At 43.6% G+C, this 26,478-nt stretch overlaps 1 protein-coding gene across 1 annotated transcript; it reads right to left on the bottom strand.

Moving 5' to 3' along the window:
- Positions 1–684: 684 nt before the first annotated feature.
- CASC5 (cancer susceptibility candidate 5) lies at positions 685–26,180 on the bottom strand. The gene is made up of 26 exons (XM_014940701.1): positions 26,132–26,180; positions 23,311–23,365; positions 22,853–22,892; positions 22,537–22,596; positions 20,998–21,059; positions 20,444–20,499; positions 19,952–19,991; positions 18,683–18,720; positions 18,296–18,348; positions 12,054–17,237; positions 10,696–10,840; positions 9,656–9,723; positions 9,432–9,530; positions 8,515–8,630; positions 7,534–7,624; positions 5,703–5,819; positions 4,994–5,081; positions 4,626–4,691; positions 4,201–4,240; positions 3,988–4,089; positions 3,542–3,642; positions 3,182–3,250; positions 2,927–3,036; positions 2,241–2,359; positions 1,432–1,554; positions 685–936 (listed from the first exon to the last, which is right to left on the bottom strand). Exons 2-26 carry the CDS (start codon positions 23,343–23,345, stop codon positions 831–833), a joined length of 7,128 nt encoding a protein of 2,375 aa, XP_014796187.1. The 5' UTR covers positions 23,346–23,365; positions 26,132–26,180; the 3' UTR covers positions 685–830.
- Between the last annotated feature and the right edge of the window lie 298 nt (positions 26,181–26,478).

Below are 26,478 nucleotides of genomic sequence, written 5' to 3'. Positions count from 1 at the left end.
TGGGCTACTCCCACGTTATTAGACACCCCCTGAAGTTAATTAGCTCCATCTCCTCCCGGCCATCCTCGGGCATCACTGCCTCCATGGACCAGTGCCACCAGATGGGCTGAACTGGTCAGAGACAGCAGGTACCAGAGCAAAGTCCCAGTGGGAGGAGACCCCACCAATGGAGTCTTCTGCTCCACAAAGTCCATGGTGGAGGGCAGAGGGGGGTTTAGTCTTCATGAGAAAAGCATTTCTGACTTTGGCCACCTGGCTAATTACCAGGGCTTATCTGCTTAATGGGTTTCTGGGGTTTTGGGAGAGGTTGGTCAAAACTCAAACGTGATGCCATCTGGGAAAACGCTACGAAGTAGTGAAATAACAAAAGGGAAAAGTCAATTCCAGCGGCGTTGATTTCGAAAAAATACACATCATGGTTTTAAACAAAGAGCTCTGTAAATCAACCCAGGACAAAAGGAAGGTGTTACGGCAGGGGAATATCCACACTAGGCCAAGACTATACACACACAAGGAGGCAAAAGACCTGACTGCAAGAAGATAAAAGGCAGATTGGATAAATCCAAACCATAAGAAATTCTTCCTTCTCCTTTTTAGAGACCTCCGCTTTTATAAATGCTTGTGGCCTACACCAAGCACCCTTTGGGTGCTTGGTGTAGGCCACAAGCATTTATAAAAGCGGAGGTCTCTAAAGGCATTAGAGATTACCATCACTCCTCTTCTGGTGAGAGACACCTTGAATTCTCATGAGACTAAAATCCAGGAGCATCCAGTCCTGTTTCTTCAGTCCCTGCCCGTGAGGTCTGGAAACTCATCTGGGATCTGGTGACTCATCTGGGATCCTGCAGCAGGTTTTGATGGATGGAGCTGACAATCCTCCGCAGGTAATGGTAACCGACGGGGACTTGGGAGAGAACAGTGGAGATTTCCTCCTCCCTGGGAATGATAAAATTATCACCCGTGTTGGAGAGGACATGGAACATTTAGTTCCCCGTCCCTGGCTTTGAAGGTCGTGCAGAGGGGGTTCTGTCCAAGTTGGAGAGGACATGGAACATTTAGTTCCCCTTTCCCTGGCTTTGAAAGTCGTGCGGAGGGGGTTCTGTCCAACTCAGAATCACGGAATCGTAGTGGTTGGAAGGGACCTCAGAGATCGAGTCCAACCACAAAAAAAAACCAATAAAACCCAAAAAACCAGAAAACCAAAACCAAAAACAAACACAAAAACAAAACAAAACAAAAAAACCACCCACCACCTAAACACACAACAACAACAACCAAACCAAAAGCCATCACCCACCCACACAGCATCCCACCACAAACCAATCATCTTGGGCACCAGAGCATGCCCTGAAGAGCCATGTCTACACGTGTCTTAAATCCCTCCAGGGATGGTGACTCCACCACCTCCCTGGGCAGGCTGTTCCAACTCACCCCAGGTTCCCAATGAGCTTTCGGGCGGTGCAGGGCAGGGGAGCAGAGGGGTAGTTGGGAGATAGATCCAGGGTCAGTTCAAACTTGGCAAAGGCCGTGGAAGAGGAGAACAAAAGCTTCACTCTGTATGAGTAATAAACACAAAGATCAATACAAAATATTCACACTTATTGCTACAGCCTTGGAATTAGCTTCCAGAACTGAAAACAAACGTTGGAATTGATGGGACAAGCTCAATTCCAGAAGGTGGAGGGAGGTCATTCTCCCCCTCTACTCTGCACTGGTGAGGCCACAACTGGAATACTGCATCTAGTTCTGGGCTCCCCAGTTCAAGGATATGTTCCAAAGTCAGGAAGTAGTATGAGAAAATGAAAACTAAAGAAAATAAACTTTAGTTTAAGTGCATTTGTCCTTCAACGACTGATTCTGCTTGGCTGAAACAAGTAGAAAGAAAAAAAGCACTAAGATCCAGTTAAACTCTTGGCTCTGTTTCCTTTGCATTGCTATCCTCCGGTCTAAAGTTTTAAGTGAGAGACTCAAGTGGAGCAGGGAAGCAACAGGGAAGGAGAGGTTATACGGAGAGGTTATATGGTAGTATGGAAATTGGCTGAATTCAGGAACAGCTTAATTTCCATGCATTTGAATATTATAGTCCAACTGTACTAAAATAAATTAGATTGTTGTTAAAAATTGTGGCATAAAATCTCAATTTCAAGCAAACCGAATTGAAAATGCTTCAGTGTTTGGTTCCTGATTTTCTAGAGACACTCTCTGAAGGAGTGCTGCAAACCCCACCTGAAGTTACTTACTTTGTGTCATTGACCTCCGTCTTCAGAAGATTAAATTTTCCACCCCATCTCTCCAGGAATTCAATCTCCTCTCCCAAGACCTTGCAACGACTCACCACCAGAGAGACGTCATGGAGAACCTGAGTGGGCAATCAGAAAAGCAATCCCATTGGCGCTCGGGCTGGTAAACTATGTGACACCTGAAAATGCAGTTTATCCTAGAAATTATATCAAAACCCCATGCATTGTAACTGCCAGCTCAGTTTGGGTGTGAAAATGAAACTGCACAGCCAGAACAACTAATATACATTCTTTGCCCTAAGTTTCTCCCTTCAGCTCTGTGAGCAGGGATACACAGAGTCCTCTCCAGGGACACCAAGGCTGGCTTGGTGATTTAAACCAGTAATTCTTCAGGAAGCAGAATGGCATTCAGCTCAATTCTTTAATTTCTCCTAGCAGAAAAAGAAAGGATTTTTAAAAAAATCACTAAGGCAGACATTAATGCAGCAAACAAGGAAGAAATCATAGGTTTTAGGACTCTTGCCTTCAGGGACAGGTTCTTCCCCTGCATCTCAGAATGCTCAAGGGCAGGTTTTGATCTGCACTGATGAAGCATTCATTAAGATGCTTTTGTTCTCGGTACCAGCCCTATTCTCTGTGACAGAAAAGATTTGAGAAAAGATGTTTTTCCAGAGCTGGGACATTACCTGGGTCAAGTAACACAGCGTGGGACACTTCTCCTGCCAGCATCCTTGACTTTCAATAAACTGGAAGATAAGTCTTTGGACTAAACATGAGGAGGGAGGAGCTTTTTCCTCTGTAACCCAAAAGAAAAACACGTTGCCAGGAATCTTTCAAAAGCCACATGGCAATACATGAGCAGATAACCCACAAATTTACAGGTGCCTTCCCAAGGACAGGTGATCAGGGCAGCTACTTTCAAGCTACTTGAAAAATCTTACCATCCAAGAGAGATTCAAAGCTCAGGCTCACTATCGTTCGGGAAGGATCTTCCCCAAAAACATCACCATCTGAGAAGGAAAAAAAAAACCCCAAAGAATAATTATTTCCATACTTAGTTCTGCAGTTGCACCTCTTCCTCTTCAGAAACAGCCATTTATTACACGCTTTTTTTTGAATTTTCACAGAAAGCATTGATAAACACAAAGCCACCTCTCTCAGCTTACACGCGCCTGCTGTTGTGTGTTTTCCATTTCCTTTTAGCAAATCTTCACAAATATAGAAACTTTAGGTTTCTATTATGTAACTATTTAACCTTTCAAATTCATAAAAAACAGCAACCTACCAATATTGTCCCTTACCTATTGGGGGTCCAAACACAACTGTGAGTTCAACAGCATCATACAGAAAACTGAAGACCGCTTGCTGTTCGCTCCACTCGGTGATCTCCCACTCGGTGAAGCTACAATGTGGGGGGAAAAAACACCATCACCCTAAATTTCACCCAACCAAAACAATTATCTGAAGGACAAAGATCAGAGCATTAAGTGGACTTTCAGCTATAACCACTGAATATACCAAGGAAAGTTTCACTTTCCAATGGGATGTCAGATTCTGTTGGCAACGCAGCGTAATACCATTCATTTTACGTAAATGTTCGGTTTGGAGTTGGAGGCGAGTTGGATACAGAAAGACTAAATGTAGAATATCACTGCAGAGTAGTTAATCGAAAAACAATACATCACACCTGGAAGGTGAGGCCCCAGAACTAGCTGATAAAAATAAACCCTGAAGGTTTTTTCCTTACTCGTATGCCTCCACGAGCTCCCGACAGCTTTTCTCTGTTTCCTTCAGCTGCTCCATCTGAACCAGCATTTGCTCATTCTCAGCCTCCAGATCCAACAGCTCCCTGCAAAGAAGCCCACTGTGAGATGCAGCACTCTGGTTACAAACACACCCACCCTCTAAAACCAATGTCCACATGTTATTTAAGCTCTTTAGATCCTGTGTGACATCTCACCTTTCAAGTTCCTCTTCTTGGGCTTTCAGGCTTTTCAATTCTAAGAGAAAGGAAAAAAAAAGCTGTGAGAGGAAGAAGCAGCAGAGAAAGCCTGAACTTACTCTGCACTCACTGAACTCAACAACGTGAAAGAGCTCAACCCAATGGCTGTTCCTGCCACCTGGGTATAGATTCGTGGTCACCACAGGTGAGGAATTACTGAACAAGAAAGTGCTGAACAGGACAGCCAGTGCACACTCTTGAAGTCACACCGTACCAAGCCCAAAACTCCATTTTTCCAGAGGAAAACCAGTCCTTTCCGTATTTTAACATCTGTGTAACTAGCTATATCCAATGTGGAAAAGAAAGCAGTAGTGATTGTATCCATGTCAGAATTAATATATCAGAATTTAAAAACCAAAAGTGCTGTTCAGCTGGTACACTACCTTTCCCCAGGTTTTTCCCTTCTGTTTCATCATCGCAGTCCGATTCCCATTCTTCCCAGTCTGAATCTGTGGGAAAGAAGCATTAGATCTCTGCAGAACTTCTAGATTCAATGCTTAGATTCCACTTTATATATTTCTATAAATCTTAGTATTTCAAAACTAACTTAGAAAAATGTACCAAAAGCTGGAAGCCTACCAAAACCCTCAAAAAGTAAGAGATAACAAGGAAAACTCCTTTTATTGCATTGTTGCAAAGCTGTTACTGTGCAACTGATTTCTACTCAAGGCATTGGAAGAAAATTTATTGGAAAAAAATACAGATATGCATCGATACGCAACAATACTGTCACCAGTTTGGAAACACACACCTGCTTCCAGAGCAACAAGACAGCTCTCAGCCTCCTTGATCAACTCATCCACCTTTTCCATTCGTGACTGTAGCTGTTCATGTTGTTCCTAAGATGGAAAAATTGTAAGTCAATAGCATTTTTTAAAAAGCTGAATTGTCTTTCTGGGACCACCACGTGGACCTGTGCTTGCTGAGAAGCTAATGAAGCTGCTGAGGTACTCTGTCGTTAGAGAGAAGAGGCAGACTGACAAACACTAAGGCAGTAGCCAGGTGTAAGGAAGTATTAGATAATTAGCAATGTGTCTTTAGGAAAGACTTTTCTCATCAAGGCGTAAGACATGGAAATAAATACATTCATAGAGCTTTTAACATGTACAGATTTCTGATCCCTAGCACAGTGCATTGCTTCTGCATTTCCTTGATAGTTACTAATAGTGACATTCCAACAGTATAAAGAGCTAATTTCTGATGACATTTCCTTTAATACTCCCATTTTTCACTCTGTTACTTTAACTGCCAAAACTCTTAGGCCAATGGTTACTACAGTGTAAGTGCAAGAAACTCACTGTCCCAATGGGTTTTACATTTGTATAGAAATAAAAGGGGGGTATGTTTAATAAGAAGGAAACTTTCAGGAGAATGCACATTTACATACCATAATTTATGCTCCTAAACTTGACAGCCAAAGCCAGAGGAAGCTGGCAGAGGTTAAAGCTAACCCCCCTTACCTGTGCGCTCTGCAGCAGTTTGCTGTACAGCGTCTCCTTCTCCTTGTGAGCCAAGATTTTGCTCTCCTTGGTGAAATAGGATTTCATCTTGTTCAATTCTGCTCCAAAGCTCTTCAGCTGCAATGGAGGGTAAATGCAGAAGAGAGTGTGAATGGGACCACGCAACAAAAGATTGTTTGATTGACCCTTTGGACTCTTTCTCCCTTCTCTTCCCCCCGCGATATCCCATTTCTCTACATGACACTTGCAAAATAAATCAAATTTAAGGCTGGACAATCCCTGTCAATTCAAGCACAGTCGCCTACTAAGTAACTCATTTCCTTCGCAAAGATCCAACAAGATCTTTACTCAAAGAGGGAGCTGCACAAACAACTAAAGAGATGCTTTTCCCAAAACCCAGAGCACTTCATGAAATACAAGGGCTGTCTCCCAGCCCGGTTGTTTGAGCCATGGATTGAGGAGCCCAACTGGAAGGCTCACAGACCTCCGGGCAGGACCCACACCACAGAAAGGAAATCTAAACCCTGTTTTAACAGCAGGTAGTGACAGATCACACAGCTCTGGGTTTCTCTGAGAGCTGTCAAGCCAGAAGCTGCAGAGGAATGTACAAAAAGCTTTTTTCTCCCATATTTGCCATCTGCCTGTTTCCACTGGGTGGTACTGTTCCAGCTGCAGGGGGTAGAGATTTGCTGAATAAGCTTTCACACGTGGTATTCTTAGCTAAGGGTTCTAGGTGCTTTCACTGCTCCCAAGTGCAATTCTTCCCAGATCTAGTTAATGACCTATGTTGAGATTTTATATTCATTGAATAATCCTTACTCTTGGCATTAGTACTACAGAAAACAGAATCTCTTTATCTACATCTCAGCTCTGGCTCGGATACTTTTATAATGCTTCTGGGCTTTAAATGCAAATGTCTTTGCCATACTTTTCTGTGCCCATAGTCATTAGCATTCTCCTTTAAATACCCTCCGGCTCCAGCTTTTGCTTTGGCGTGTGACAACATTATTGCACTCCAAATCCCTGAGGCAGTTTTATTTTCTGTTCATTTTACACCTTGCAACATCCCGTGTCTCTCTGAACTAAATCAGCCTTTCAGTTAACGGCCAGTTCTGCTGCACCAACGGAGCCAGAGTCTCTACAGCAAGAGCAGTTCACTTTTTCCTTCCACAGTTGCACTGTTTGCTTAGGGCCCTCTGAGTTTCTCTTTTCTGCCCTCAACTAACCTGAATTATCAAGTTTTTCTGTTTTATTGCAACATATTCTCTTTAACATATTTAAAGGGCACATATCCTTGTGCTCTCCTGCCATAGGAGAAGTTCTCATAGCATTCCACGCTCATTTCCAGTCAGAAAATATTTTGCCTTGTATCACCCACCTGCTCAGTGTTACTCCATGACCCTTTTGGTTCCTATTTTATTTCAATACAAAAATTAACCTCACTTCTTCATCATGTAAGAAATAACATTATCTCTCCGTGCAGTATTACCTCTTCGTCAGAGCAGGTTCTCATGACCTCCCACAAACCCTTATTCACATTCACCAGGAGTTCATCTTGGAGATTTACTTCTCTTTTCTGCCCTCAACTAACCTGAATTATCAAGTTTTTCTGTTTATATTTAAAGGGCACATATCCTTGTGCTCTCCTGCCATAGGAGAAGTTCTCATAGCATTCCACGCTCATTTCCAGTCAGAAAATATTTTGCCTTGTATCACCCACCTGCTCAGTGTTACTCTGTGACCCTTTTGGTTCCTATTTTATTTCAATACAAAAATTAACCTCACTTCTTCATCATGTAAGAAATAACATTATCTCTCCGTGCAGTATTACCTCTTCATCAGAGCAGGTTCTCATGACTTCCCACAAACCCTTATTCACATTCACCAGGAGTTCATCTTGGAGATTTACATACTCTTTTAACCTGAAACGTGGAAAAACATTGAAAGTCTTGTTGCAACTCCACTGAGCTCATAAAGGAGCACGTCGGTATTTACACAGTTCATTCCCTTTTCTAATTAAAACACGGAAAAGTAAATATTTTCCTTTAGTTGGGTCTTACATCTTGGGGACACCCTCTAGAGCCTTGATTAAATGTTTGGTAAACTTTAGCACATAATATAAAGTTCATTTCCTGTAGTCTTTGCGCTGAGGGCAGGGCTGAAGGAGGTGGGGAGGCAGAGAGCCACAGAAATGGAAAGGGGTGCTAATGAGGCTGGGAAAAATCTTACTGCCAATTTTGGATTTCATCATAAAACTTGTTTCTGCACATAAATTGTAGAAGGCACAATGAATCAGACCAGAAGTGACCTTCAGGTGAGAAAATAAATCACGTAACCGTATTTCAATCTAATAAATGCTGGAAGATGGGAATAAACAACAGATTGTAACCTGTTACAGTTCTGCTTTCTATGTTTGATCATTTTTGATACAATTTAAAAAACTGTACTCTAACGCTTCTGATCTGCGATGGAAACACTGATAAATGCTGGAAGATGGGAATAAACAACAGATTGTAACCTGTTACAGTTCTACTCTAACTCTTCTGATCCGCAATGGAAACACTATTAGTAAAAGATAAATTGCTTGAGGAAAATCAAACTTTAATTATCTCTATAACCACAACTCCTCCCCAAGAGTTACCCCTTTACCATCTAAACCTGCAATGAGCTGGCTGCCCACATGCAGTACCTTAACTATGGTTTTTTATTGTCCCCATGTGTGACGTATGAACCTTCTTCAGGGCACTTTGTGGGCAACCAGAGCTGAAAAGATAAAGTTACTGCTCTACTCTGGGACTGAAAAACCACTTACTCATCTATCTTTTGAGACAGGGCCTGGCAATCCTCTTCATAGACCCGCAGCTTGGGGCGGTAAATGTACTGGCTGTAAAGGAGGTCTTCTGGGGTGGGTGGGGAGCTGACTGCACACTGGGGAAAACGGGGGAAAACATTGAAGGAAACGAAAAAAGATGCATACTTTTCAGAAACAGTAACTTCCAGTCAAATCATGTACAGAAACCAGTAAACGGTCCGGAAGCTTTATTTTTGCAGAACAGAAACATAACAAGATGATTGCAAAGTAAGATGATTGCCTTGCTGGTAGTAACTGGTGCTGACCCAGGGGTACTTGTCTGCATGCAAAAAAATAGTTCCTGTGTCTGCAAGAATTCAGCAGAAACCTTTCAGGATCAGGAAACTGAACCTGGGTTCAGGCAGGACAGACTCAAGGGGCAGAAATAAAGAGTAGGGATGTCCTGGTGAAGCACTGAAGAAGAATAGAGTAGAACAGGGAGCAGGAGGCAGAGTAGCATTTCAGGGTCCTGGTTTCAGTGGCTGACATAGTAAGAAGATAAAATGAGAAGGTTAGATTGGGCTTCTAATTCTTGCTTTCAAAATGATTATCCTTAAAACAAGTTGAAAAAAACCAAGAAGAACAGATAATCCTGAACATAAGGTATTTTGTAAACAGATTGAAATCTGTTCTGTTTTTCAGTACTGGGGAAAAGAAGCATCAGACTCATAGATGTGAAGAAGCAAAGAGAGAAGAGGCAGCACGGGCTGTCTGACACTTGGCAAGGTGGAACTGACTCTGGCTTAGCTCAGTTAAAGGACCAGTTACTTGAGAAAAATAAAAAAAAACAAAAACCCAAACCAACCACAGCCCAAAAGCAACAAAGGACTGTGATTTAAGGTCAGTTCTATTATGCATCTCAAAGGACAGACACTCACGTTGGCTGGGACGTGGCTGCGCCGGGGCTTCTGAATGGGAACATGGACTTGAAGAAGCGTAAAAAACTCCCCAACCGTGATAACGCCGTTCTGGAATTTCTGTAAAGATTAGGAAAATCGTAGAGATAAGTACATTTCTCAAGCAAGAATGCCTGCTTGCATATATGCACACAAGTATTTTCTCGCATGGAGAAGAAGTTAGCACCTTTCAGCCCGTCACGTACCTCCCGTAGGTTGTCTTCACAGATGCTGTCTGTGAGAAGCAGAGACTCCATCTGGCTGCTCCGCTGAACTGGCCAGGGAAAAGGGGGATATTGCTGGGGTTAATGACATTCGTACAGAAATATGAACTTAAGTTCATTAGCTCTAGGAAAAAAAGCAATTTTAATGTAAAGTTTGAATTTTCTGTGTGTTTCCAGTGCTGAATGAAGTAACTGAGGAAACATCTACTTGGGACAAATAAGGAGCACTAGATTTAGACTCTGATGTAAAATAACCTCTGTGGCAGGGCAGGAGTGGGATGTCAGAGATCTCTGTGGGAGGAAAGCCATATGGCACTTACTAAAAAGTAGTACAACTGAGAAAGAGACTCCAGCCCGTTCTCAGAGGGCATCCCACGCAGACAGAGCCCAAGCTTTCGGGGTGAAAACAGGGCATTGGAGTTCTGAGCCAACGAGGGCATGGTCCTCGCTCAAAGGAAGGGGCCCAGGTGTTACTGGGTGAGGCATATGCTTCCACAGTCACAGAAGGCCAAAATTGGAACTGGTTTTGTAAATAGAGGCAAGATATCACTTCTCAGATGATTGGCAGATTTCTGCCTTATTGCTAGGCATCAGCTAATTAGCAAGAGCTAATTAAACCTGGGGGCTAAATCTGCTTAGAGCCTGTCCCTCCAATACGCCCTGAGGAGCCTTCTTCCAAGAGCATCGTGCTGAGACACACAGAGTGTTTCTGCACGGAACCAGCTTAAAATCACCCATGGGCCAGCAGAGTTTGAGATGGGGCATTAAACCACCTCCTCAGCCCAACCTGCCCTGGGAAACAAAGTGGACTTAAACTCTGCTCCTTTTTCTTCCCATCTCAGTTTTCCTTGAAGGGCTTAGACTCCCAGCCAGCAGGTAAAAGCACTGGGGGCTGGGTGGGAAGCTGTGATACAGGCACTCAAGGCCTTTCCCAAATGAAATATATTCTACAGGCAGGGCTCTTCTTTGATTAAGAGTAAAGAATACGAGGTTTGAGGCTGCTCCCACAAAGGAAGTCTTACTTGTGAATTCTGTGTCAGGCTTCACGGAGTCCAGAGAGCTGCTGGTGCTGGCATGAGTGCAGTCAGGGCTTTTTGCTGACACATTTGGAGGGTCCTCACCTCCCCGAACTTCTGCTTGGCTTTGAGACACAGCCCCAAAGGTAACCTAATATTAGCAAGTTTAAAAAGAAGGAAATGTTAAAAGAGCTCTATGAAACAATACAGGAGTTAAGCTCATCAGTAGCTGATTGTAGCTGTTTCTTGACATTCACAATTGGTTTATTTTCAGTACCGGCACGTTTTACATCTATCTTCACGACAATCACGGAGTCCAGAGAGCTGCTGGTGCTGGCCTGAGTGCAGTCAGGGCTCTTTGCTGACACATTTGGGGGGTCCTCACCTTCCCGAACTTCTGCTTGGCTTTGAGACACAGCCCCAAAGGTAACCTAATATTAGCAAGTTTAAAAAGAAGGAAATGTTAAAAGAGCTCTATGAAACAATACAGGAGTTAAGCTCATCAGTAGCTTATTGTAGCTGTTTCTTGACATTCACAATTGGTTTATTTTACATCTATCTTCATGACAGTCCTCACCTCCCCGAACTTCTGCTTGGCTTTGAGACACAGCCCCAAAGGTAACCTAATATTAGCAAGTTTAAAAAGAAGGAAATGTTAAAAGAGCTCTATGAAACAATACAGGAGTTAAGCTCATCAGTAGCTTATTGTAGCTGTTTCTTGACATTCACAATTGGTTTATTTTACATCTATCTTCATGACAGACCAGCCTTTGCCTATGATGACATACAGGAAGCAAAGCTGCAAAATCCTTCATTCATTTCTCAAAGCAGTGGCCACCACAGCACACTCTTCCCGCTTCTAGAACTAGGAAGTTTTGACTGCTGATGTACAAACAGGCTTTTAAGGTCGGATTAATGTTTGAACAGATTTTCTTGATTCAGCTGCAATTTATGCTGTCTATAAAAAAGCTAATTTAAACTAAACATCCATGTTTGGATTTTAAATAATTGCTTTAGGCTTTACTCATCGTACCTAAGCAACACCTAGAAAATAGTCTAGTTCAGAGGAGTAGGAGGAGTCAGTGGAGAAAGGGCTAAAAGGATACTTTGGAGAGAGTGATTTACAATTGACATATCCCTTATCCCTCTGGTTTGTGTGGTTCAGGAAAGTTGGACAGATCAACCCCATTCTTCTATTCTGGCAAAACAATGAAAAATCCAGGGGATGACATAGCAAAACAACAGCAAAGTGGTGGTGAAGAGAACCAAGAAAACCTACCAGAGATCTGCTCACACCCTGACATTAAGCAGAATTCCTGCCTGTTAGTGGTCGCTGTATCCCTATCAAGAGCAATCAGGCTCACCTGCAAATCCCGGGAGGCCTCGCCATCCAATTTTTCATCCCTCTTGACTTTCTTGGCACTTTGAAGATCCTCCTTATCTTCTTCCAAGGCTCTTTTTGTGTTGTTGCAAGTTTTTGTCTCTTCGGATTGATTCTCTTCATTGGGGGAGATTTGGTTTTGGCTTATCTCATCGCAAGCATTTTCCACGAGTTCGGAGCTCACAGATTCACTGGAATCCATTTCTTCCAGGCAGACGGGAAAAAATTCCTCTGCTATAAACTGGGAAGGGCTGAAGTTCTGCTGACTGGACGTGCTGGTACCGGGGGTTTCAGTCTTTACGCTTCCTTCTGGAACCGGTGCTTCTCCTTTGTCTGCAGATTTTGCATTTATGCTTTGTACACTAGAAACAGAAGGGTTTCTTCTGTTTGGTAATTTAGGCTGGAAGATACCCAGAGGGACATTTAGTCCTTGATATTTATCCGTAAGTGCCATGCTGAAATTTGCATCTATGGGGGCAGCTCCAGATTCAAGACCCGGGTTTTCCTGCTCCTTATTATAAAATAAACCATTTGGTTCATTTACAGTGTTTTTTCCTAACTTCAAGGTATCCTCTGGCTGAATTGATTTGGACAACTGGTCAGGAAAAGCAGTTTCAGAAGCAGAGAGAACTGCGCATTTCTTTCTAATGTTTTTCAGTTTTGAACAAACATTTAAAATACCCGAAATGTCAGGTGCAAGAGCAGGATCCCTTGGACCGTCACTGACCAAAAGCTGCTTAGTTTGTTCAGAGTTTATTTGAAAGTCCTTCCGAGGCGTCTCCCCCTCAGTTGGCGGCCCCTCATTTTCCTTTGGTTTCTTGTTAGGAGCTGGACCAAGGCCTGCTCCAGCCGAGCCTGAATCTGTACCTAAATCTTCACGTTCAGATGAATCACCTTTCAGTACTTTGTTCCCCCGAGTACTATGTGCATCTGGAGAACGCTTCAAAGAATCTGGTTGCTGGATGGGACGTGAAACACCAGATACCAAACCCCCACTTTCTTCACTGCAATCTGTGGGCCCGTTACTCGGAAGCTTGAAAGAGACTCTCTTTGATTCCAGGTTTTCTGTCGGTACAAACCCCTGCTGACTGCTCTCGGGGATGGAATTACCCGGGGGAAGGTTGAGATCCCGTGGTGTCTGCACACCCAGAGTCCCTTCTGGAAGTGACACAGAATGGGCAGGATCTGGTGTTGTGCCAGTGGGGATTTTGCGAGCTCCTTTCTCACTGGGAAGTGCTGGGGCTGATGGAGCAGAAGAGGGAAGGCTGCCCTTACCCTCAGATTGTGTGTGACAGTCAGTGCTCAGGTCTTTTGTATGCGGAGAATCTGGTTCATCTCTGCAAGACAACAACGCACTACGTGAGGCTGGTGGCCGAGTGCTTTTATGTGGCACTTCTTGGTTCTCAAATCCATTAATATTGTTGTTAACAGCAATAGTATGGGATGCAGTTATTTCCATATCATCTTGGTTGTGGGTAAACACAATGGTTTTATCAGGAGGAACTGCAGAAGTGGCAGGAATGGACACTTTGTCCCGTACGTCCACTCCAGCACTTAACACAGCTGTGGGAGTCTGGGTGATCTCCATGTCCTCAGCCAAAGTAAAAATGACAGTTTTGCTCCCTGGGCAGGAGGTGGTTTCAACCTGCTGAGCCAGGTTTAATCTCCCCTCAGAAAAGACTCTTTCAACCTTTTGATCAACAGAGTGAGACTCGGTCATTTCCATGTCAGCCTGGAAACTCGTGAACATGATGGTGGCAGTCCCAGGAAGGGAGTGTGTGGGTTTCCTGCCCGGCCGAGAGTGTTCCTCCAGAGCTGCAGTGTGGGTTCTGGTGATGTCCATGTCATCCCCAGCAAACACCGTAGCTTCGCTGGAGGAAAGTGCTCGCTGTCCAGCCTCCTGAGCCACACCTGGTTTAGCATCACACACACCTTTTGCAGTGATTTTATCAGCAGAGCAAGACTCGGTGATGTCCATGTCAACCTGGCTACTTGTGAAGGGAACAGCTTTAACAGGATGAGCTGAGGAGACAGAACGAAGCCCTCCCTCGTTTTGCGAGACCATTTCCTGGCCTATTGCAGCTGTATGGCTCGCCGTGATCTCCATGTCATTATTCTCATCACTCAGTGAAAATAAAACAGTCTTTTCCCCTGCTGTTCCCTTCAAGCTCTTCCTTCGAGCCCTTTTACCCATGTTAAGCATCCCTTGAGACACAACCTTTTCCATAGATTTATCAATTACAACAGTATCGAGTCTACTTATCTCCATGTCATCGTTGTAGGTAAAAAACCGAGTTTTATCTCCAGAAATTAAGGCTATGTCATCATTTGAACTTCCATGCTGCAAAATTATTTTGTCTGCTGAAACTGTATGACTTCTGGTGATGTCCATGTCAGCGTCTTCTGAAAAGATGGTAGTTTTCTCACCTGTAAAAGGCGGATGTTTTAAACCAGTTGTGGTTAACATTTTCCTGCTGTAAACATCGCGCACAGGCTGCTCCTGGCTATTTGTCACCACGGCCCCCTTTTTAAAGGATGTTCTTTTATTTTCATCTTGAACCTGGTATCCAGGAACTGCTTTTCTTTCTGATAAAGCAGCATCGACGTTGTAATCAGGGGCCAACACTGCACAGTTTCCAGTCAAGTCCATGTTTTCACCCAAGGGAAACACAACTGACTTTTCTAAAAATGAAGGCAAGTGGGAACTTCCCTTCCGCGGGTCAGAGGTGTTGGCTTGAAGGGGCTTCTCAGCCCCCCTCAAGGGCAGGGCAGCACCTGAGCGAGGCGTTTTAAAATCCTTTTCTGAAGAGACTGTTTTACCAACTGAAAAATCTCTCTCAGAACCAACTTGAGTTGGCAATACTTTGTTTCCTACCCTCATAGTATGGCTCTTCTCTTGCCTCTCTGAGGTTTGCCAATCTGCGTTTATTCCTAATGCTGTTCCAAGTTGTTCATTTCCTTTCATTCCAGAGGGAGCGGGCTCATTACTGGAAATAAACGAACCACTTGGAGCCAAAGGAGTAACAGTTTGCTTTTTTGTGTTCGTTTTCAAATCCCCACGTTCTGTTGCTGGAGTCTGACTTGTGGTATCTCCACCAGGGAACGGGAAGGTCTGGCTTTGCAGCTGCCTGGCCATTTCATCATTGTGGTTATCATTATTCTTGTATTCTGGATGCATTTTGGTGATGTCCATGGTTTGATCACCTGAAAACACACCCATTCTGTCATTTGTGCAGGAAACTGAAGCATTTAGGCTTTTCCCCAAAGCCTGTGATGTAGAAACTTTTTGCCTTTGCAAAGACACAACCGCAGAGGTGTCGGGGACAATATTCTCAGGGACTTCTCTCTTTTGCTCTTGCAACGGACGCACGCTCTTTGCACAGGAACTCAGACTGCTTGCCTGAAAGTTTGCTTTTCTGAGCTTCTTATCCACCATTGTCACCCCAAGATCTCTGGTGTTCATTTCTATAGCCTGGCTTCTTTTCATATCCCCAGAGAAACTCATCACCTCAAGATTTTCCTTGTCCACATCTAAAGAATTTGCACCTCCACTGACATTTTTATTCTGGTTGTTTCTTGGAATCATTTTACAATGCGTTTGTTTTGCTTCTGCAGTCGTCCCATTGCTTTGATCATCAATGACAACAGGGTGGCATTTAGTTATTTCCATTTCTTCCTGCTCGTTTACACTGAGAGATGTAGATCTGTTCTGGAGAAAATGAGGTTTGTGGGTGACAGAGGTGAACACTCCAGCAGCAGAGTGGTTTTCAACATTCTTTCCATCATCCTTGAGAACACAGGTTTTAGTCAAGTCCATATCTTCTCCTGAGAATAGCACCGTCTTCTCACCTGGCCGGGAAACATGCGGAGCGTTTGGTGGTCTGTGCTGAAGTCTGCTCTTAGAAGCACCAGCAGACACTGAACTGGTGTGTGAATCCCAACCCACACCCACTGAAGCACTCCTCTGGTCTTGGGTCACCCTTTCCATCCGTTCATCTGAGCCCACAGATAGCTCAAGTGCACTATTTTTGTACGACACAGAAGCTCGATTATCTAAAGGTGTTAAACTCTTTGTAATGTCCCTGTCACCGTGTGCTGGGTGTCTGTTTTCTGTTAGAGAAGGGTTTGTAAGAACTGGCTTTTCAAAAGCTTTATGATGCGAACTGTTTGTTTCTTTGGTGCTGTCACTATAGATGACATCTGTATAATTCCCAGTAATTTCCATGTCATCACATTTAGAAAAAACAACAGTTTTATCACCTCGGAAGACAGTCTCAGAAGAAATGGATCCCGGGATGGCAGACATTCTTCTGGGCTCTTGTTTAACAGTTCGCAGCATTGCAGGGTCTCCTCTGTCTTCAACAGTTCCTGGTTTTTTGTCTGTACAAAGCTGAGGGTCCTGCTGAACAATTAAGTACTGATTAGCTGCCCTCTTTATTTTTGCATTATCTAACTCGGCGGATGGGAAATCCTTGTTGAAGTTCAGACTTTGATTCCCAACGCTGGAGAAGGGAAAAGACATTTTTGCGGTGTGACTGGTGGTCATATCCATTCCATCGTCCACGAACGCCTCGGTAACGTCCCCACACAGAAACTGCTCTGGTGGAGCTTCACAGCCACCAGAAAACACAGCTTTGACATCGGATCCCTGGCATTTTGTCATTTCCATTCCATCCTCTTGTCCTCTGAAGAATTTTGTGACATTGCAGGTGTCCGAGGGCTCACTGGAATGTCCCAATTCCCCTGATGCTCGTGCCGTGTCTTCTGAGACTTGCGATGGGACAAAGAAAACATTCTCTTTTTCAGGTCCCCCAATAGGATCGGGGGCCTTTTCATTTGACTTCAAGCTCATCAAAAATTCGTTGAAATTTATTTTTTTTACAGTAGTCACATCTTCCTTCTGTTCAAAGGATGGGCACGAATGGTTTGTATGGTCGGAGAATAAACCAAATTCTTTGCTTGTTTCTGCCTTTCCATTACTAGAGTTTAACCCAGCCAGAAACGATGTGATATCTATTTTCTCAGTTTTGTCATCTTGATTGTTTTTCAGGTTACGTGCAATCACTGCAGTGTGACTGGCTGTCATATCCATTTCATTTTCCTCCGAAAAGATGAGGGTGGTGTCAGGCCGATCTGTTCTTTGAATGGTGCTGTCCACATCGTGCCACTGAGAAAAAAAAAAAAAGAGGAAGAAATTACAGTCACTGACACACAAAATAAATGAAATAAATGATACAATGGTTTATTCTATTTCAAACAGAAGTCAGATAATGCAGTCCTAAGGTTATAGCTCTATCTTTATACCTTTTTAAAAAAAAAAATTAAAAAATACTGATTTCAGTTCTCCTCAATAAGCAATAACATATTCAAGAAAAGGACAACAACTGAGTTATTAGAGTGTATCATTTTTAAATGGCTTTTTTTGGAAAGAAATTGTCTCAGTTTTACTGTTGGGCAAAGACTTCATACCTAGACATATCTCAGTAAGCACGGAACAATTATGCAACAACCACACCAGATTTTAACTGGTTTGTTCCTAACATTTGTTAAAAAGAGCTAAAATACAGTTTTAAGCTGTACCTTTAAACTCAATGTGAAAGTCAAAAGCCACCAGAGTAAGGGAGACTTTGGGCAATTGCTTTGTTCACCAGCACAGCACCATGAGATCATCACTGAGTGTAACACAGGTCAGGATTTCTGTGCAATTGAGCCTGTGAAGGTCTTTGCTAACAATTCTGTGCTTTATCACTTGATTCAACTCAAGAAATTCAGTTATCTTTTCATGCTAATCACTGCAATTTGTCTAAAGCTCTTTAACAGCAGGAACAGAGAGTAGGTACGTGCATATCGTTCCACCCATGGGAGAAAAAATACACAGGCAGAGAGTAATGTCAGAAAAAATACAAACCCAGAGCTCTCTGAAACATAAGCTCCTTTGCATATTCTTAGACAAGAATTGAAAAGACTGGAGGAAGTAGCTGAGGTACTGAGAAGTTTGCAAGCAATTCTAGAAGCAAGAGTTATCCCTACTGCAGTATAATGCCTACCAGATTAGGACGATACTTCAAAATAGAGAAGATGAGCTTTCGGAAGAATTTTATGTGAATATGAGGATGTGATTTTTAGGCAGCTGAGTTACATTTCTCATCTTTACTACGCAAATTATTGGAATACATTTTGGACACGGATCTTTTCAGCACCAAATAAATAAAAGCCTTCCCATACCTCAGTCTGCTGCACCAATGCCTGGATAGGGGCATGAAGCAAAGTGTCCATCCCTGTGGAAAGAAAAGGAAATACTCCAGTTGTTGTACTACTTTCTTATTGTCTAATCACTGAGCTGAAGATTTATGCACTTGTTTTACAAATACTGCTGAGTAAGTACTATTAAAATCAAATGTATCCTGAAAATATTTCCAGTGCTCCCTTCAGCATGTGGAAGGGCTGCCTGTACTTCTACAATCAATGCCTGCAAACAGCTTTACGGAACGAAGCCCATCCATGCCATAGTCCTTTTGCTCAGGGAGACTCTTCTAAGCACATTAAAATTATTCAATCAGGATCAATAGCTTTGAATAGTCATTTTGTTATTAAATCTATTTCCAGACTCACCAGTGATCTCACACGGAACAGCTTCAGGTTCTTCATTTCTAGAAAAGGCAGGTTAGGGAAAGAGATTGTTAAAAGATTTCAAACAAGGCTTCAGCAATAAACTGAAAAGGCAGAGAATTCTGTTGCAGAGCTCATACAGGCCTGGACAGGGGGTACCAGACACTACTTATGTGCCTTCAATATATTCTAACGTGAGGTGCAATCTTACTTCCCCCTTCCAGTCCCTCCAGGGGCTCCAGGAAAGCTGGGGAGGGACTCTGGATGAGGGAGGGGAGCCCTAGGAGGAGGGGGAAGGGTTTGACCCTGAAAGAGGGGAGATGGAGCTGAGCTGTGGGGAAGAACTTGTTTGGTGTGAGGGTGGTGAGAGCCTGGCCCAGGTTGCCCCGAGAAGCTGTGGCTGCCCCATCCCTGGAGGGGTTCAAGGGCAGGTTGGAGGGGGCTTGGAGCAACCTGGGCTGGTTGGAGGTGTCCCTGCCCAGGGCAGGGGGTGGCATTAGGGGGCCTTTCAGGTCCCTTCTAACCCAAACCATTCTGTGATTCCACAATTCCATGATTAAGAACAGCTAAGGGCTGAGAAAGGTAAGTTGCTTAGGAAATAGTGCATGGGAGTATGAAGGCAGGCTCTTCCCAGGCCAAGAACTCTCAGCTAGAGTCCTGATTGCTATATTTATATGTATGTGCACACATATAACATGCACATACACATTTGGGCTGATAAGTTTAAAAGCATGAGTTAACTACAGTTGAACATAAGCTGGTTTTTTTGCTGTACATTTTAAATGTAAGAAATTCCCCATCACACATAGAAACTGTCTAAATTTGTTATTTTACCTACCAGGTCATGTTAATTTAAAAAATCCCATCATTGTTTTTTATCTAGACAAGAAGTTTAAGGCTAGACCAATACTTCATCTACCTCTGAGGGAAAACATTATAGTAATAAATATCAAAGACTCTGTCTATGAGATATGGACTCTGGTAGGTTTTTCCTGGAAAGCATTCCCAAGCCACTGGCTTTGGAAGGAAGCAGTTTCAACCCATAATTGTTCAGTTTTTCAGAAACTGCTTTTTGTGAGTGACCAACACGAGTATATCCTTTTTCTGTTGTGTCCCTTCTTTCACCAGTCCAAAGCACTGAGCAGTTTTATAAAAAGTCAATATATATGCTGCATTCCTTTGAGGAGCATTATTTTGATGGTTGAACATCATATGAAGAAATGTACTTTCGGGATAGAATTTTATAGCCATGGGAGTTTTTTTCAAACTTACTGATTAAGCAGCACATCATTCCTCGTATCTGCTGCACACTCTAAAAATAGCAAGAAAATCAGGCATTACAACGTGAGAAGCATGATCAAACCAGCAGAGACAAGAGTAAACTCCACAGAAAAGAATGTTCTGAAGTTCTCTCTCTCCATGTGCATTCTTATCGTGGCAAAAACCCAGAGAAGCAAAATACTTGAAAGTGCATTAGCTTTTCAGATTCTTCCTGGGAAATCTTTGAGAGAGCAAACAGGACATTGTGCTCAGCCTCTGTTGATCTAAATCCCCAAGGCAGCCTTTCTTCTAGATGCATTTTGTCTAAGAAAATAACTCCTTTTCTGGGCTACCAGCTCCACAGTACCAGTAACTAATGGGGCTTCAGCCAGTCCCTGACAGACAGCTGACCATGTTGTTCCTCCCCTGACCTCCTAAATTCAGGATAAAATCTTGTTGCTAACAGTCTGGGAATCCCGCCAGGAGAAGAGGAAGGAGTTTTACCTGTACTTTCTCTCTCTGCTGTGTTATTCTTAAGATCTGACTCGAAGACTCTGCAGCTAAGAAAAAAACAAAACAAAACAACGCAGTTTTTTATAAACACTAGACCATCTGTTTTGAAGCAAGGAAACTAACCCAATAAAGTAAAAAAAACACCAACAACCACCAGCCCTAATTTCAATCTTTTCCACGTGGTATGTTCTGAAATGAGATATCAAAAGCCAGAAGCTTACTGAACCCAACCATGTTTTCCAGCAGGAAGATGCCATTAGCATATTTAAGATGGAAATCACAAAAAAAATTAATGGGAAACAAAAATTCCTAATTCTATTAAATTCACTGAATTGGTTTTTTTTCTAGCTAGGAAGTGAAAATGAATAATGGCTCTCTTAGGGCTCAAAATCAGCTCATTATAACAACAATCACCAATTTGCCTTCACTGAATACTCACAAACGTACACAAACAGCAATTTCCGTTGGTACCATATTATTACCCATAACTGGCATTTTACACTTAAATAAGGGACACAGACCTGCATCCTTCAGAGCAAACTTACTTGATGGTGTTTGCAAAGCTGACACGGCGAGAGTTCTTCCTACGTCTTTCTACATTGATGTCCTGACAATAAAGAACACAACACTTGGATATACAGAGAACTGCTCTTACCCCATAAGCCACAATAAGCACAGCTTTTCACAAAACAAAAAAAAATTCCACATCCCTCAAAATAACAATCTATGGCCCCAACAAGTACAACAGGTATTTACCAACATCCTTGAACTACTTTATAGTTTTCCAACTTCTGACATAAAGACACCGCTCTCACAAGAAGCAGGATCTAAAGATCCCTTTGTGAGACCTGCCTGGTTATACAGCAGTTATAAGGCTTTTTGGCTGGCATAGGAGGGAAAATAGATGAAGTTGCTTAGCAAGAGAGCTGCAGGGCTTTTTTTCTTCAGCTTTTCATTAGAAGAGCTGAGCAAAATAGCAATATTGTTTTGTCTTTATAGGAGAAATGGAAGGATTAATGAAAAAGTCACCATTTTCCTATCGAAATGTCTAAATGGTATCACTGACTACCTGCTCGTACTAATGCAATGGAACAATGTGGTATCACACCCCTGCTGTGGTGCCTGCAGTAACCTTCCCAAATAGCTCAGTCTCAGGACAATGCAACACTCATTATTTAAGAAAACACCAAGTATTAACATATCAGGCACTACCCCTTATATGCACGTGACTAACAAAGCCTGTACAATACTTAATGTTTTAAAACTCACATCAGCAACACAAGCAGCCATGAGTGATCCCACACGACTGTATATGACCGTCTCATATTGCTCATTAACAATACCGTCTGTCACTGTTAACAGGTATTAGAGTTCAAATGAAGACTGTGAGCAGCTCTTCATATTCAACAAAGTTTTGAAATAAACGTGTTGTGCATAAATATTTCAGGCTCCTATTTCATATTCTAAAGAAATTATTAGAGGCTTTTTCACTGAAAGCCTTACGTGCTAAAAATGAGGTTTTAAGTTCTGTAAGCAGCAACAGAGAAATCACGTAAGTACATGATGCAAGTACAGCATTAGTCCATGGAGCACACCCTGGGTAAAAAAGGCACTTCAAAAGACATCCCAACTGAACAGGCCTAAGAAACAGCAGACAGCAGAAACTTGAAATATATTCCATATGCATTTCAGGAAGAAAATGTTTCATTTTTAGCTTTTAATTTAAATAAATTGGCAGGGTGATTTCTTTGGATGTAAAACCATCTAACTGACTATACCAGTTTGTACACTGGTGGATCAAACTTCAAGTCAAACAGACTGCAGCAGAAGCAAGTTACGTCTATCAATCTCTGCTTATTCCTCTTTTCTTGAGAGAAGAAATATTCTTGTGTAAAATAGAAGTATAAGAAAAACTCCATAGATTTCTTATAATATTTAGGACTCCAAAAATTATCTTCCTGAGCAGTTATTACAAGAGTTTTTACACCTGCATTATTCTATTGGTACAGTTTAATTAGCAACAAGATGAGGAGCAAACTTAAGATGTTAAGAGCATTAGCAAGAAAAAAACTGAATAAACCTACCTGTGTCAATTCATTCCCATTTCCCAGATCATCAAGAGGATTTCGTGGAGCCTTTAAAATCTAAAAGAAAATATAATAGTTGCGAAGATCAGTTTCAACTCCAAGAACTGATTGCTTGGCTGGATAGAGTTTCTCAGAGCCACCAGTGCCCCAGTCAATCACATCCATCTAATAGGCTCGCCCTTTGCTTTTGGAACGTCTTTCTTCAGCTGGGATGAGGAAACAAGTTCCTCTGTACAGCTGCCCCTTCTCTCTTTCACTCCCTTCCTCCCTCCCTCACAGGGTTTTCTTCTGAGAAATGCCTTAAGTTACTCACAGAGGACAGTCGCTTCCCTTTGATGTGCTCTGTATTATCACTGGAGGGGAAAAAAGGGAAATGGGTATTAGGGCATAAACTTGAACCAAGATGTATTTCTTGAACAGTACTGCTACATGTTTACAGTAAATAAATGGATTTCTCCCTTATTTTTACAAGCATGAAATTAAATAAACAAGCTTGCTTAGAATCAATCATTCATTCCACTACCAGTTCCCAAAACCAAGCTTTAGAACATTCAGCAGATCACCCCCATGGTCACTTGTCTCCAGAGAGTCCAGGGCCACAAGATCTCCTCAGAGCTTTCCTACACACCACCAAAGAAACTCCCTCTTCTTCATCACAACAGGTAACACATTGCATTCCAGAGATGCTGAAGTGCACGCAGGGATTAAGAAAAGTTTTGCCTCTAAATGATATTTATACCACAATAAAATTCTTAGAAGGCTTCAACTTACTTTTCCATGTTAGGGTCTGTGCAAATCTTGTACATTTCTGAAGGACGTGCTTTTCCTGTAACACACAGAACCGAAATCCAAAACTATTAATGAACCTCAGTAAGAAAGTTGCACCCAACCACAACTACGTACTAATCTTAGATGCTATAATTTTTCTCTCCATCTTTCTCTAGTGACAGGGATGCACTGAAGCGTAATAGGCCTCTCAAGCCCCTGTTTTCTATCATATATCCTATTATAAAACAACTGTGCTAGCACTTTGAGTCTCACTGGTCAGGCATCCTTTTATTTAAAGTTAAGATTCTGGTAACTGTTGGAGATAAATGTGCTCAAACCTTATACAATACCAACTTTGCTGGTTTGCTCTGACACAAAAGACAATTTTTCAATAACTGCTTCTCCCCCCACCCCAAGAATATCTTATGTCAGTGCAAACAGCTCCCACCAGCACAGAAAATTACTACACTTATCAAAAGCTGCATAAGGGGATGAAATGAATTAACCCCCACTGAGAGGATGGCAGCACTAACACAGATTCAATGTTACCTAACACTTCTTGTAAACAGCAGCAAAATTCAGGGCTTGGAATACCAGGAATTGGAATTCCTCATAACTTCAGTCTCCCACAGACCTCACAAAAACCACCAAAAAAGTGTATCGCAGATTCAGCACTGTAAGAGCAACACATGCCATTTTCTGTGCTGTTTCCTGGATTTCAGTGATGATCTTTATCTACATCCCTCCTTCAAGAACCCCACAAAGTATACTGATAGGAGAGCTAGGAGCAATCTGACAGCATTTGTCATGTTACTTTATTCTCCCCTGTCTAAACCTCAGCAAACAACGTTGTAAGAGAAACCCTTGCCTAAGCAAGGATCAAGCGATTTGTAAAACTAACAACTTTTACAATTAGCAATAGGTGTGCACAGAACTGCTCAGGTTCTGCGTTTCACAGAATCACAGGATCTCAGGTCTGCAGGGACCTCTGGAGATCACATTGTCCCCCCTCTTTGCTCAAAGCCACAGCAGATTGCTCAGGACAGTGTCCGTTCCGGTTTGGAATATCTGCAGAGAGGAAACCCCCCAGTCTCCCTGGACAACCTGCCCCACCTTCTCTGCCCTTCTCTCCCTCTTTGTCTTTAAATGGAATTTCTTGTATTTCAGTTTCTGGCCGTTGCTTCTTGTCCATCACTAGATAGGTCTGAGAAGAGCCTGGCTCCACTGTCTTGAACCCCTCCTGCCAGGTATTCACACACATTTTCCCCCGTCAGCAACATCCACTGCTGGCCCTTGTCCACCAAGCCAGTTACCTCACTGAAGGTCATTTAAACCACAAATTGGCTCTTATTTTCCAAGCTAAATCAAAGCCTTATGTAGGAAAAAGAAAGCTCTAGATTTTGCAGAATGCTAAATCACATCAAATGCTATTGCATGGTATTAGGATGTTGCTCACAAGGCACAGCAGAGTTTGAATTGTAGGGGAAGGGAAAAGGAAAAACCTTTTGAGAAATATCAGTTTGCTCAAAGATGATGTTTAGGCAGAGCAAGAAAGCAGGATGTGAAACCTTAGCCAACAGATTATTTTTTTTCCTAGCAAATTCCTGTTTGCTTTAACAGCAAAAAGCACTATTTTGAAGACACCATCACATGTGAAGGAATAAAAAATAAGAGCTGGAGAAGTTTTCTGGAAGAACATTGTATTTGTACGCAGAAGCTGACTTGCTGAAATGAATTTTATTAACTTCTTATTTTTGCAGAGTAATTCCTCTCACCAAACCTGCAGCAGGTTTAGGTTAGTACCAGCCAGAAAGGCAGCTGGAGAGGCCTTGGCTTTTGGGGCTGGCAGCTCTGAGGCCACAAAACCTCTGGCATCCCCATGGCTCCCTGACAGCTCCACACATCAGAGCTGCTGCCCTGGGCCAGGCTGAGCACCACACAGACACCACACAGAAGGAGGCCCTGCGTACAGGGGTCTGGAGAGAAGGGAGAGGACAGAGCGTGGCTATCAAAAGCCATGGCTACCAAAAGTCTGCTCTGAGGAGGCCTGTTAATCCCGAATTCACCTCCCAGCCAACATGCTCAGGAGTCAGTCTCTAATCCCTCTTTGAACTTATATACGCACCACTGACATACAAGCATAAGACGGCAAGTTGAAAAGCTCTGTTACTCTGTTCATTAAAAAGAACTTCTTATTAATCCCATATTTGATAAGTAACTCCCAGTTCCATACTGTGAACATGAAGAAATTTTTTTCAATTCATTCCTGATATACAGCTGCCCGCCCAAACCCTCCTCGGAATTTCCCCTCTGTAAGAGTAAGACCCTGTTTACTCTGTTTTTACGATTCCTTTTTGTTCTCTTGCTGTTTCCCTCACGATCCCCCCTGCGGTGTCCTTTACCGCCCTGACAGGGCTGACATCCCCGGCAGCCCCCTCCAGAACCACCCCCAAACGCTAAATTACACCTCACTATCACTTACACCGCCGTTTTCCCAAACGTGAGTTACTTCGCGTGGCTCGGGTTTCCATTTATCCCTCAGTTTATCGGCGATTCCCCTCACGTTTGGAGGCCGTCCCCGCCGAAATCTCCTCAGGCCCGGGCCCTCGAGCCCTCTTCCCGCCTCGCCAGGGAGCGCCCGGCCCGCGATGTAAGGCCTCTCCCCCGCCAGGACCGACCTTCTCCTCCCGCCCTTTCTCAGCCCTCCCCTCACCGCCCGTTGCCCCGCGGGATCCGCCCCACACACCGGCCCTCGCCTCAGCCGCCCCCGCGCTCCGCCGGCCCGGCCTCGTCTCGCCGCCGACCCGTCCGCGGCCGCTCTCACCTGCAGCCCCGGGCAGGGCCCTGCCGCCGGCGGGGCGCTCCCGGCTCCGCTGGGCTCCGCCGCCGCTCCCGTAGGGCCGGGCCGCCGCCGCTCCGCCGTTCAAATCTAACCGCCGCGCGCTGCGCCTGCGCCGCGCGCCAAACCGCCGCCGTGACGCCGCCACAGCGGCCGCCGTACAGCATGGCGCCCCCCAGCGCTCCGTACAACATGGCGGCCTCCGGGCCATCACCCCGTTGCCTGCCATTTCGGTATTCCCCCTCGCCGGCGCGCCCCGCGGCCGCGGCGGTGAGGCCGGAGCGACAGCGGCAGGGCCGCGCAGCGTCGCCCGGTCCCCGTGGGGTGGCCTC

The sequence above is a fragment of the Calidris pugnax genome, unplaced genomic scaffold (genome assembly GCF_001431845.1).
Source record: "Calidris pugnax isolate Ruff unplaced genomic scaffold, ASM143184v1 scaffold98, whole genome shotgun sequence".
In the NCBI taxonomy this organism is placed as follows: domain Eukaryota; kingdom Metazoa; phylum Chordata; class Aves; order Charadriiformes; family Scolopacidae; genus Calidris; species Calidris pugnax.
The sequence above is the reverse complement of the archived record's forward strand: the minus strand, read 5'-3'. Positions and strand labels throughout refer to the sequence as shown.